We start from the raw sequence: 13,512 nt of genomic DNA on the forward strand, positions 1-13,512 counted from the left end.
CATGGAAGTTTTGAAAATAGAGTGACTGAGCAAGAAATTGTCAGTTGGGATTGAATTTGGGGTTAAATGGTCAGAGTCTATTTGATTATCAAATATTATAAATATACACATATATACCCATACATCTATGAATATTATGTATAAGTTACCAGATTCTGCTAAATTGTTTTAAAATATCAACTAGTAGTTTCCTGTTTTTTTTCCTCCTGGAGGAAGGTACACCTAAAATAGTTGTTTTACCAGCATTATTCTGTCTAATTTTGTTGCCTTTCCAGGAACAGTTTTGAGGCATGGGCATCAAATGCCAGTTTATGTAAAATGTTGTAGATAATAACTTTTAAAAGAGACTATTTGAAATTAAAAGAGATAAATAACAATCATGTTTAACAAGCATATGAGTATCTATACACAGATATACCAGCAAAATACAACAGAAAATATGATGGCTCTGATAGGAATTAATTATGCAGATGTACCAGTGACAGCAGCTCTGTAGATGGTAACACCACCAGGTCTGTAGCTTGAGGGCCCAGCTGTCTTCGAATTCTGGCATAATTTGCTCTGACCTCCACCACTTGCTTTAACTCTGTTAAAAAATTATTTTGAGAGACAAGTCAATGTATTTGTACAAAATAATTAAAAGTCCAGAATGGTGAAAACCTTGACGATCCCTCAGAAATCCTCGGCTCCTACCTTGGACTCTCTCATTACACACTTGACCTGCTTATCACATCAGATATGTGCTAACATTCTTTGGATTTCTATAGAATGGAAGTTGTTATAGAGGGCTTCCTTCCAAGCTCTTAGTAAAGGCTGAATTGGAAGCTAACATAGGAATGCTCTAAAAATTGAACCCACTGAAAAGATGAAAGCCAAACCAGCGAGAATGATGTTCAGATTGTATAGCAAATGGCATAAAAGCACTCTTTTAATTTCACTGGGGGCTTGTGTGAAAGAAACCATTTTAATAGCATCTGGTTTGTTTTGTCAAATCAAATTCATTTTTCAAAAATCCATTGTGATTTTTTTTGATGACTGACTTCTGAATTCTAAATGTTTTTTGACATTATAGTATATGACATAAGTTATTATACTGTATTTATTTTTGAAACTCCCTGGCTGCTTTATTTTCTTATTACCTAGTACAGCCAGCAGGTCACAGAAAAATCATGTATACGATGATTAATTTTTTAAATATCTCTTACTAAGTATATACATGTAAGAGCATTTCTCTTTTTAAAAACATTCTGAATATTTAGTTTTCTACTGGATGATTATTTCTAACTTTATTTCAGCAAAAACAACAAAGTAAATTCCTAAAGAACAACTGAATTGGAATCTTTGTAATCAATCAAATTTCCTAGAACATATGTGACTCATTGGGAAAAATTCAGACAATTGGGGAAAACCACCAATCCTTTCACTATCAATCAACTATTTTCATAGAAAAGGAATCAACTTTCACATCATAGCATTGCATGTGTTTACTAAATTGAAGATGCAAAAATAAATGTTTGCCTACATAGACTTGTCAAAGGTCCAGAGAATTAACATGGAGTAAAATGATAAGGAGAGTAATATTTGCATTTCCAATTTTCTCAATGCCCTTTATATTTTTTATTGGAGACAGGCTTGTTTCTGGGAAGGCAGCCTAGATCTTTCTTTGTGGTTTAGATACACTTTTGGTTAGCTTGCCTGAAGCATATTTAGCCTTATTTATTCAGGTCCAATGAACACAGTGTGGCAAGAAGGGTAGGGTAGCCCATCCCAAGTATATGAATGCAAAGCATAAGTAATAAAGGGATTGGGAAGTACTGCATTTGCTTACTATTCAATTGGCTGTCATCATTTCATGTCTGTTTATATTCTCAAATAGATTGAAAAATTTTCCAGGAAAGGAAGCCTGATTTATTTTTCTTTTTAGACTATGTTCTTTGGGAATACAAAAACTGTCAAATAATACTTACTAATGATAAGAACCCTGCCATAGGTGTGTTCTCCAAAGTAACCACACAGTGTTGGTCACCAAGGGGTAGGGTGATGGGTAAGATGGGTTACGGGAACAGCAGAACACAAAGAATACAAAGGAGCCTGCTCTGTGAGATAGGCTGGTTCTCAAGGAATATTTGTGACATTCCTCAAAGCAGTCTTAGGCATCCCAATAAATCTTTGTCTCCCTACATTTTGGTCTTCATGTCATGTTTTTGATTCTTCTAGGATAAATGTAAAGGCATTATTCCACTGTTAGAAAAGTTTTTGGCTTACCTACCTTATATAGAACACAGTAATGCTTTTATGGTGCATAAAAAGAAGAAATGCAATATTTTAATTTTAGAGATGTTGAGTAATTCACTTCCTAATTTTAAGTTTCTTTTAAAGTAAAAACAGTATTCCTTGGAATTTCCTGAAAATTATATATTTTCTAATGTATACCTACCTACAGAAAGGGATTTGAAATTCCTCAGGGTAAAAAGGATAAAACAAGAGTTGATTCCAAATAACTATATGTTCTTTCAATTTCTGTCATTTATCAAAGAAAATTATCAAGGAATAGATAATAAACTTAGCATATATTTACTTATTACTAAAGAAAGAAAATCTGCAAACTGTTTAATTCCTAGTTAAAAAACTTAACTCTCATAACATGAAGTAGAACAATGTGGGGAGCATAATTATTAAAAAAAATCATCACAATGGAATGCAAAATTCAAGAAGGAGGGTCTTAGAAGCAAAGATTGGATGCTTTAGTTCTTTAAAATCTTGACAGAAATGAAAAGTGTCTGCCATACCTTTCTGGGTTATAAAGTCATGTCCCATAGACACACAGATGACCATGTCTCGTTCTATGTCATCCCATGACTGAATCAATTCTCCATCCCGGGTGTACAGGGTTCTGGCTGGATGGGCCATTTTGAGACGAGAGGAACAGTTATCTAGCAGCTGAAAGACAAAGGGACACCGTATTTGAATACAGGATGTCACAATATGATCAAGTATTAAAGATTCTGAATATTCACTATATAACCTAAAATTATTAGAAAGAGGAACATAAGGGAGGGGAAGAAGGTTATACAAATGCTCTCTAAAGTGCCTACAAAACAAGGAACTTCAGTACTTGTGAGGATTTCCTTGTAGGTCCATGGAAGGAAAGTATTTTACTATCTAAGAAATCCCCAAATATAACAAACCCTGAATTAAGAATATGGACATCTCAGGCAGGCACAGTGGCATACACCTGTAATCTCAGCAGCTTGGGAGGCTGAGGCAGGTGGAATGCAAGTTCAAAGCCAGCTTCAGCAAAAGTGAGGTGCTAAGCAACTCAACGAGACCCTGTCTCTAAAATAAATACAAAATAAGGCTGGGGATATGGCTCAGTGTTGGAGTGCCTCTGAGTTCAATTCCTGGTACCACTGCCCTGCCAAAAAGGAATATAGACATCTCAAGATGGCTAAAAAGAGAAAAGTATTTTTAATAATCAAGTAACTAAAGTTACAAAAAATGAGGAGACCCAGGCTCTGACCTCTGTGTGACCCTCAACAGGTCAGGTAACTACTACAAAAGAGTCTTCTCCATTATAAAATGAAACATTATAATGTAAAACTTTTCTAGCTCTATGATACTATGATCAGAAAATGTCCTTTAGTTGATAAAGTTTAAAACTAGCTACAATGACCTCACTGAACTTCTCTGTTTTCCTTGGAATACTCATAAAAACTTACATACAGATGCAAAGTGTCAACAGTACTAGAAAGGTTAGCAGAAGCTAATATGTATATGTATATAGTAGTGCATCATACGGTTGCTACCCCATTTCAGTGGCAGGTGGAGATGGGGGAGATCAGTTAGTAAATAGAGTTGAGAGAATAACTGAAAGTCAACAAATAAAGCGGAGGCAGTATTTTCACTTAAATTTAGCACCAGAAAAAAAATTCTCATATGGCTTTTAAAGTAATAGAGAAAAGCACAATTTTTAAAAATTAGAAGAAGAATCGGTGAGTCTTTATATGAACTCAGGATGGTAAAGGGCTATCTGAATATTAAAAACAATGAACAAAGTAAAATTTATCACTTTCTGTACATTAAAATAATTCCACAGATGCAATGGAAAATTGGAAATTTGATACAATGGATTTGATAATGTTATGTTTAATAATTTTACTACTTTAAAAGAAAGTTAGGTTATCAATATGAAGAAAAAAGCATCTGGGAGAAAATAACAAAGGATTTAATAGGGAACTCAGAGAACTTAGAAATATTATAATGTTTTATTGTTTTCCATAATAATAAATGATAACACAAAGCAAATCAAAATCACTTCTACAAGTAATTTAAGACATGTAAGTTAAAACATAACAATAACATTTTTCTCCTGTCCAGACTGCCAACACATGTTTCCAAATCAGTGCACCTAGAATTGTTGACATCTTCATGTATGCCATGGGAGGGAGATGGAAACTGGGAACACAGAACACTGAATCCTCCCTAGAAAATACTCTAGCAATTGGTGTCAAAATTCTCAAGTATTTTTTGTATTATTTGATTTAGCAATCTTTCTAGGAACATATTTGAGGGAAGTAATCAGAAAGGAGATATAGATTTGTATATTAATGTGTATATTGCAGTATACTTCATAATAATGAAAATTTAAAAACAACTAGCAAACAACAGAAAACTGGATGAATAAATGCATCCATTGGATAGACCATTATGATGCCATTGAAAATAATGTTTTTTTTTTAAGAATGTTATATTATATGGAGAAAAAGTCACAATAGTTTGAATACACCAACTTTCAAAACTGATTTACCACATGATTTACTATGATCATAATGGAAAAATTTACATATAAATATATACAAAACATAGAAATATATATACATATATTATATACATACATACATATTAAAATTATAAGAACTGGTTTTTGTGGTGATGAAATATTTAGTTTCTTATTGGCATTTCCATTTTTTTTTCTAATTTTAAGATAATGACTGTCATTTTATAATTATAAAACAGAATAGACGCTATTCAAATAATCATGAAATTCATAGTAATCATTTTCAAAAATAAGATTATAGTAAATTCATAGTTTTCATTTGTGATTTTTCAAAATTCTCCATAACAATATTTACCACTTAGTCTGCTCAGACTGTCAAAAACAAACACCACAGGATGAGTGGCTTAAATAACAAAAGTATTGTATGGCTCTGGAGACTGGGAAGTCCAAGATTATAATGCTGGTTGAATGAGTTTCTGGCTAGCCTTGCTTCCTGACTTGCAGGTGGCCACCTTCTTGCTGTGTCCTCACATGGCATAGAGAAAGAGATGGCATTCCCTCTTCTTCTTCTTATAAGGTCACCAATCCTATTTGATTTGGGACCCACCCTTATAATCACCTTCAACTTAAATTACCTCTTAAAAACCCTATCTCCAAATACAGTCACATTGGGGTATAGAGCTTCAACATATGGATTGGGATTGGTTGGGACATAATTCAGTCCTTAACAGTCACTATCTATCTATCTATCTATCTATCTATCTATCTATCTATCTATCTATCTTCCTTCCTTCCTTTCTTCCTCCTTCCCTATTTCCCTCCCTCCCTTACCCACCCACTCACTCACTCCCTCTTTCTTTCTCTCTTTCTCTCTCTTCAAGGCAACCAAAGGGTGTTATAGCTGGTTTTCATTTGGGCTGGGAGTAGTGGGAAGCTGTCTTAGAAATATGTATAGATAGGTATCTGGAAGAAACTTATGAGGTTGGAAAAGAGCCAATGAAAAATAAATGTAAGAATTATTGGACTGGAGATTATAGCTCATTAGTAGGGCACTTGCCTGGTGTGCATGAAGCCCTGTGTTCAATCTCCAGCACCAAATAAAAAGAAATAGCACCAATGTACCATAAATGCAGTGAAACCTATTAATTTGTACAATTAATACATGGTAAAAGAAAAAGAGTACTTTGCCACTTAAATGTCACTACTCTACAAGATCATGTTGTCTACAGAAATCATGTAAATCAGAAAAATGAGTAAAGTTTAATAAAAAAATGTATAGTATAGGAAAGAGATGAGTTAAATCTAAGTTTATTCCACTTGCTTTTTACTAATGCCCATTTGCATGAGACAAAGCCAGTGAGTTTACAAAAATCTTTTAAAATCAAATTTGAAAATAAGGCATTTTCAGTGTAATTAGGTTCTAAATATCTCATCAGTTAATGACTGTTAGAGACTTTCTTAAATCTCAGTTTTTCAAATTATCTACATGTGTTCAAGTGCTTTTCTTAAGTGGGTGTGTAAATAAAATGTTTGTAAATTTTGCAATAACAAAAGTTCACAGTAAAGGAACAGTGTGCTATGAATAATTTCTCACTCACAATCTATTTTGTGAGTTTAATCTTCATAGAACAGGTCTCCACAGGGTAGGTACAGGGGCCTGTGGAGCCACTGCATGCTCCCTATGGGCGTGATGTACTTGCTGATCTGAATCAAAAGAACCCATTTCTCATTCTTTCAGAACTGTTCCTCAACTGAGAGAAAACACACTGATTTTGAGATTCTGTAGAATCAAAGAGATTTCTCAAGGACAGGAGAAGTCCAGAGGAGCAGGGCCTATATGAGCCTAAATCAGAGAAAGGCGGTCCTGGAGAGAGAGCCACTAACCCTAGATAGAGAGCTGTCTTGGAGCTTCAATGACTGATGAGCCAACACCAGATGGAGATAAGAGTTGCTCTAGTAATGTTCCAAAAGTGTGTGGGCAGAATGCAGTTAAGCCATCCAGAACACCAGTGCAGTGAGAGTAATTGAGAGAAAGTCCACATTGGATGGAATTTGAATATCATCTGGAGCTTTCACTATAGAAGGTAGAGTAAAGCATCAATTTCTCATTCTTCCAGTAAAGAACTAATAATTGAAACTCTGAGCATCTTAGAAATCAGTACTATTGGCCAGGAAAATTCAAACTCTACTCTTCATGCTGCCCACACACACAGTTCATTTTCCAGATGCATTCTTAACAGTGTGATAGCCTGATCTAACTGATCAGCAAGAATCTCATGCAGGCCCCTAAGCAGAAATATACTGCATAGATACAGGAAAGGAAGAAACTAGAAACTATTTTTTAATAAAGCAAAGAATCTGTAACTATCTTTCTACATACCAAGGCTACATAATCTCCCCCAGATTGCTTTCTCCATGAGATTTCTTTATTCAGAGACAAGCAATAATTCGAACACTTCAGTCTGAGACAGTGTTAGGGATTGATTTCGGTTCCCTCAAAATTCATGTAGAAGCATTAATTCCAACTGTGACTGTCTTTGAAGACAGAGACTTTCAAGAGGCAATTAAGGTTAAACAAGGGCATGAGGGTGGACCATTGGTTTCCTCACAAGGACAGCAAAAGACACCAGAGCTCTTTCTCTGTCCCTTCTTTCCCCCACCCACACATAACATGCAAAGGAGAACTCAGCAAGAAAGTGACTCTCAGCAGTCCAGAAAGGAAAACCTCATCAGAAATCAACACTGCTGGCACCTTGATCTTGGCCATCCAGCTTTCAGAACAATGAAAAAATAAATTTCCATTGTTTAAGCTACATGGTCTGTGGTATTTCGTTATGGCAGCCCAAGCAGATACCAATACATATAACATGTAGGTCCACCATATATTTTTAAGCAATCTACTCAATACATCTGTTCCTATTTCTCAGTCTAAGTACCATCTATTTAATATACATCATGAGCTGGGCACAGTGGCCCAGTCTTTACTCCCAGCTGAGGTAGGAGAGTTACAAGTTTGAAACCATCCAGATTACCCTAGGGACACCCTGCCTAAAAATAGTAAGTATATCTCAGTGCCTCTGGGTTCAATAATAATAATAATAATAATAATAATAATAATAAAAATCATGAATTCTAACACCCTATCTTTGTGAATTGTACCTCTCATCCTTATTAATGCAGTTCTGCCTAAGATGCTGAGTCTTACCCACTTCTCAAGTTCTATCAGAAGTCCTAGCAGATTTCTCTGTAGAGCCTTCCTTGTCCTCCCCTCCCTTCCTCTGAATTCCTACCTGCCTCAGACCTCCTTCTCCTGCACTACTAATTTGACTTTCATCACATTCTTTTAGTACCTCTCAGAAAGGACTATCGGCTTTATTATCACATAAGTTTTTCTTACAAAGACAATCTGCATTCATCATTTAAAAAAATAGGGCACATAAAAAAGCATCCAAGAAACAAAAACAAAAGGTCATGATAATATTACTGTCCCCCAAATAAACATTTACAACAACAAAATCTTTCCAGGTTATTTTCAGTTCATGGGCACGTATGAGCATAGAATCTAATTCCACACACTTTACGTCATGCTCCTTTCACTTAGTATATCTGGACTATCTTTATTGTCATTTGTTCTAAAAGGTGATTTTAATTGTTATATTTTAATCATTATATTTTGCTTATGTAAAATATAATATTATATTATTTATATTATATTATAATATTATATTAAATACTATTTATATTATATTATTTAAATTATTAATTATGTAAATACTTCATTTAACCAATTTCCTATTGTTGAGTTTTTAAATTATTTCTACTGCATCTCTCTTGTAAATACTTGTGTGATATACATTCTGAACAAGCCAACCTTATATAAGTTTGTGAAAATGTCCTTTGAGATAAAGTTCCAGAAATGCATTTTCTAATGAGATATGCAAATAAAAGTCATACTTTCATCAAGATGAGAGTGCCCATTTCTTTACACATTCAAACCCTAGATATGTCTTTGAAAGCTTTGTTAATTGAAATAATAGTTTAATGAGCATATAGACGGTATGTTAATTCCATCTACTGTATTAGTACTATTGAGGTCAACCTATCAATTAGACAATACTATTAAGTTTATAAAAACCCTTCTCAAAAATATAAATGAGAAAATCTGGGCATGATGGCACATGCCTATAATTCCAGCATCTTGGGAGTCTGAGGCAGGAGGATAGCAAGTTTGAGGCCAGCCTCAGCAATTTAGTGAGGCTCTAAGCAACTTAGCAAGACCCTGTCTCAAAATAAAAAATGAAAAAGTCTGGGGATACAACTCAGTGGTAACATGCTCCTGGGTGCAAAACCCTAGAAACAACAATAAAAAAATTATATATAATACATATAAACTTTATATAAAGTAAATCTTTCTTGGTCCTGGGGTCTTTAATATATATCAATATTATATACATATTATATAATATTATAATATGTATATGATATATATATATGAACAATATTTCATAGACTCTAGTAGTATAGTGCCATAATATTATAAAGTTCATAAAAATCATATGATTATGAAATAATAGTTATGGAGTACCTATTATATGATACACTAAACAATCACAGAAATAAAAGTAATCCTTGACTGGATAGAAATGTACATAATCTTTGTAAATGTTACTGTAAATTTTTGCTATCAAGAGTCTGATAGGCTGAAGATTTTAGTAAATAGCTATTAAGTTCATTAGCCTCTCCTGTCAGGGGCTCTGGTAAATTCCTTTTGCTTCAATGAACACTAAAGCCATTAAAAATCATTAGAGTAATAATGATCACTCCATGATCCCTACTCCATTCTTTAACTATTCATTAATCATTGCATATTCTCTTACTAATTTATCACTTCTAGTTGCAATGGTTAAATGCATTCTAAGATGTAGAAGCTACAACATTAACTTTGTGATTTCTGCAGAACTAGCAAGGAGGAAAAATTTCAACTTTGTTATAATGCCTTTTCTAGGAAGTTCTCTTCTGAATAAGTTTTAACTTTTAAAAATCATCACTTTCCTTTTATTTCCGCTCCAGGTGTATGAAGTTCCTTTACTTGTATTCCTCATTTTGAGTATTCATTTTCTGCATTTTTATCTCTGATTTCTCTCAAGTGCAGCAAATTGGTTGTCCGCTTCTGAGATAAGACTGCTTTCATGGCTCTTATTCAAGTCCTTATCAAAGAGGAGTGGTCTCCCTTACACTTTGAAAATGGACCAGCCTTCAGAGGCAAAGCTCATCTGATGGGCTTCTGCTACTCTAGGGCCCTCACCCCTCTGAAGTTCTTCTCAAGGTCACCCTAGTGCACCATCTTGCTTTTCTAGCCCCCACCCCACCTAACCTACATCTCATTTTTATGTGAGTTTCTTTTCCCAGAAAGATTTATGAAAATGCTTCACAAAATAAAGACAAACTATTATTTGAAATATCATAGCAAAAGATAAGACTTTTGAAAAATCCATTTATTATGTGCCTAAAGTTTTCACTTAGAGATGATAACAAAAATATCAAACTTTATCATTATCCCCCAAGTTGTAAACAATAAATGAACTGCTACTCATCTTTTCCTATGTCATTGTTCTGGGAAGTAGAAATTCAGCCAGTCTAGGTAGGACTCTGGGTGATAAAAATATGATATGCTTTCTCTAACAAGTACTGATGTTTTCCTTACAACATATTTAGTGAATAATTCATAAAGTATCATTCTTTTGTGAACTGGGTTTACTATGGATGAAAAATATAATTTTAAATTATCTTAAAGTTTGGATTTTACTCAGCTGGAGTATGTTCATTTGGCACTGTTCTCTTCTGGCTATGAGTTGTACTCGGATTAATACCTATGCCAGACAGCATTCGACTTGACATTTTCACATATATAAGTTCATTTAATCATCGGATCACCTCTGCAAGGGAAGTATTGTTCCCATTTTACATATGAGAAAATGAGGTTCAGAGAAGTAAAGTCATTTGCCTGACCAAACATCTAGAAAGGTTAGACTGGAATTTGAATCCAGGCCTATGAAAACACTCTTTCACACTTGATTTACCTCTGTAACAGTCCTACCCCAGGCATAAGTGCCATCTTCAGGTCTTCCTCCATTTAGATAAGCCCAGACTCGTTTTGTGTTGGGTTGCTGGTACAGGCTACTCTGCTGGACTGCTTTATGTTTAATTGCAACTGGGGAATTTTGTTTGGATTGCAGTTCTTGAACTTCCGAAAGTTGTGCCTGTCAAGAGAAGCCCAGAGAATCCCATGTTTGGAGAATCGGTTAGTGTGTGTAATGATTGTGCTGAAAGTCAGAAATACCATGTAATCATAAATTACACCCAAGATTTTAGTAAGTAACTATTAATTCTATATTGCACTTTTAAATGCATTGACCTCTCTTGTCATGGATTCTAGTAAATTCCCTTTGCTTCAATGAAACACTAAATCCATTAACAATCATTAGAGTAATCATAATAAGGTACTCATTTTGGCCAAGTATTTACCTTTCATTTATAATTTGAAGAAATAAAAGGATTCATGTCTCTGGACTTCTGCATAGTGTTTTTCCTACTGAGAGATTTCTTTGCATCTAACAAATGAGTTTTTTATTAGAAAAACACCACTTCCTTTAACCAAGAAATGCTTAAGGGAGTGTAGATGAGTGTTGTTTAAGTCCTTACTTGCTGTCTTTTTAAAAAAAAACAGCAGCTACCCTTCTACTTGCCAGATCCCTGCCAGGCAGCTTTTCATCCTACTTCAAGCATGTCCTAGTTCAGTACTTTGCATTTACTCCCTCATCAATGATTTATCCTTCTTAGCTTGGCAAGAAGTCATATTTCTAGCAATGTCAATTTCTTTTTTCTAGTAACCTTGACTTAGGCACCCACCTAAGATTTAGTTTGAACACATTTCACACATTTGAGAGACCCTATTAAATAGGAACAGCTCATTTTGATGAAAAACTTCACAAAGCAAAAAAGTTTTCCCCAGTCTCTATCCCCAGTCCTCTCTCTCCAAAGCTGACCTTTCTCTTTTCAACTTTTTAATGTGTGGTGATCCTGACTGATTAACCAATTGTACTGAAACCACTTTTTCAATTCCTCATTTTGAATGTCTCCATTGCAATTAGTATTTTGCTCCTTGCTCTTTTTACATATTGAGACATACCCTCAGGAGTGATGAGCAATGAAGCCATAAGGCTCAACTTGACTACACCTATTATAATTACCTTTGGACATATCCACTGGGCCTTTTTCTCTTCTTTGCTAAGGTCATAATTTCTGGTCTTCATTCAAACAAAACAGACTTTCAGATGAGCTGGCTGTCTCTTAGATAGCTACTCTCCAAATGCCAATTCAATGCTTGGCATATACTTATGTGGTCATAAGTGACCAGATGCTAAGAATATATTAATAGTGTAATTTAAAAATTCAATATTGTACTTTTAAATGCTTATAAAAGAGGCAGAGTCTTAAATGTCTGGAATCCTAAATAACATACCTCTGTGTGTCTTATAAGTTCCATGAGTTTAATTTCCTCTTGAGTCTGCTCAGTCCAGCCTCCTTCAACCACCACTGGCTGCACAGGGCTTTTGGTAGGAACCATGGTAGCTGGCTGACATGTTGTTACTCGCCGCCCTGGGGAAAGAAGTCTCTGGAAATGTATCTGATGATGGGCTTTTAGATTTCAAATAAATTGGTTTGGCTTTCTGTGCATAAATTATTCCACTCAGGAGAATAGGCTAAAATACTAACCATATCATAAAAGCAAATATGCCTAAGGTAATAATACCTAACAATACCTCTTCATACAGGAGGCTTGAGGCTTTAAATGGCCAGAATGTGCATGCTCGCTCTACAGATGGAAAAGAAAGATAACATGCTGATTTCCACCCTGGCCCCAGCCTGGCATCCACGATATGATTCAGCAGTAATTTAGTTAAATAGAATTCATGACCTTATATAGTCCCCATCATCTCTTCCAGTCTTGGAACATATGTTTTGTTCTCTTCACTAATAATAAGCCTTTCCCCCACAATTAGCTTAGCAGCCTGGAGATTAAGTATTTCTAAAATAATATTAACCAAAGAGACAGGAGCCTTTTTTTTTTTCTATTTAATAACACCCCATAAGCACGATTAGTTTCTGACACCTCTGCTGTGCCCTTTATGCTGTTAAGAAGCTGTGGTAAGAGAAAATATTTATCAGAATATGTGTTCTGAAGAATCACAGACATAATTTGATAAGTGTGGGAATTCAAATTTGTGCATTCTTTCAACTAGACCACTTAAAATCATTACAAAAGAGATTTAAAAAGTCACACTTACAAAAATTTTTTTCTTTTTTTGTATTGAAGATGCAGCATCACTGAATCTCCACTGATTTCTAAACTTCTTAAATAAGCATAATGTGTTTTTAATTAATTTTTTATTTACATATGACAGCAGAATGCATTACAATTCTTATTACACATATAGAGCACAAATTTTCATATCTCTGATTGTACACCAAGTATATTCACACTAATTAATGTCTTCATACATGTACTATGGATAATAATGTCCATCATATTCCACCATCACTTCTAACCCTATGCCCCCTCCCTCCACTTCCCACCCCTCTGCTCTATCTAGAGTTTGTCTATTCCTCCCATGCTCTCCCTCCCTACCCCTTTATGAATCAGCCTCCTTATATCAGAGAAAACAATTCAGTAT

The 13,512-nt window shown here is 34.6% G+C and overlaps 1 protein-coding gene across 1 annotated transcript in view; it reads right to left on the bottom strand.

Moving 5' to 3' along the window:
- Positions 1–458: 458 nt before the first annotated feature.
- Dcdc1 (doublecortin domain containing 1) overlaps positions 459–13,512 on the bottom strand; it is a 59,145-nt gene continuing 46,091 nt past the window's right edge. Inside the window, exons 11-14 of the mRNA XM_076844297.2 lie at positions 12,300–12,436; positions 10,858–11,037; positions 2,790–2,940; positions 459–586 (exon numbers count right to left, since the gene is read on the bottom strand). Of these exons, the coding sequence (XP_076700412.2) occupies positions 459–586; positions 2,790–2,940; positions 10,858–11,037; positions 12,300–12,436 (596 nt within the window). The remainder of the gene's footprint in view (positions 587–2,789; positions 2,941–10,857; positions 11,038–12,299; positions 12,437–13,512) is intronic.

This window comes from Callospermophilus lateralis, chromosome 2, assembly GCF_048772815.1.
Source record: "Callospermophilus lateralis isolate mCalLat2 chromosome 2, mCalLat2.hap1, whole genome shotgun sequence".
In the NCBI taxonomy this organism is placed as follows: Eukaryota; Metazoa; Chordata; class Mammalia; order Rodentia; family Sciuridae; genus Callospermophilus; species Callospermophilus lateralis.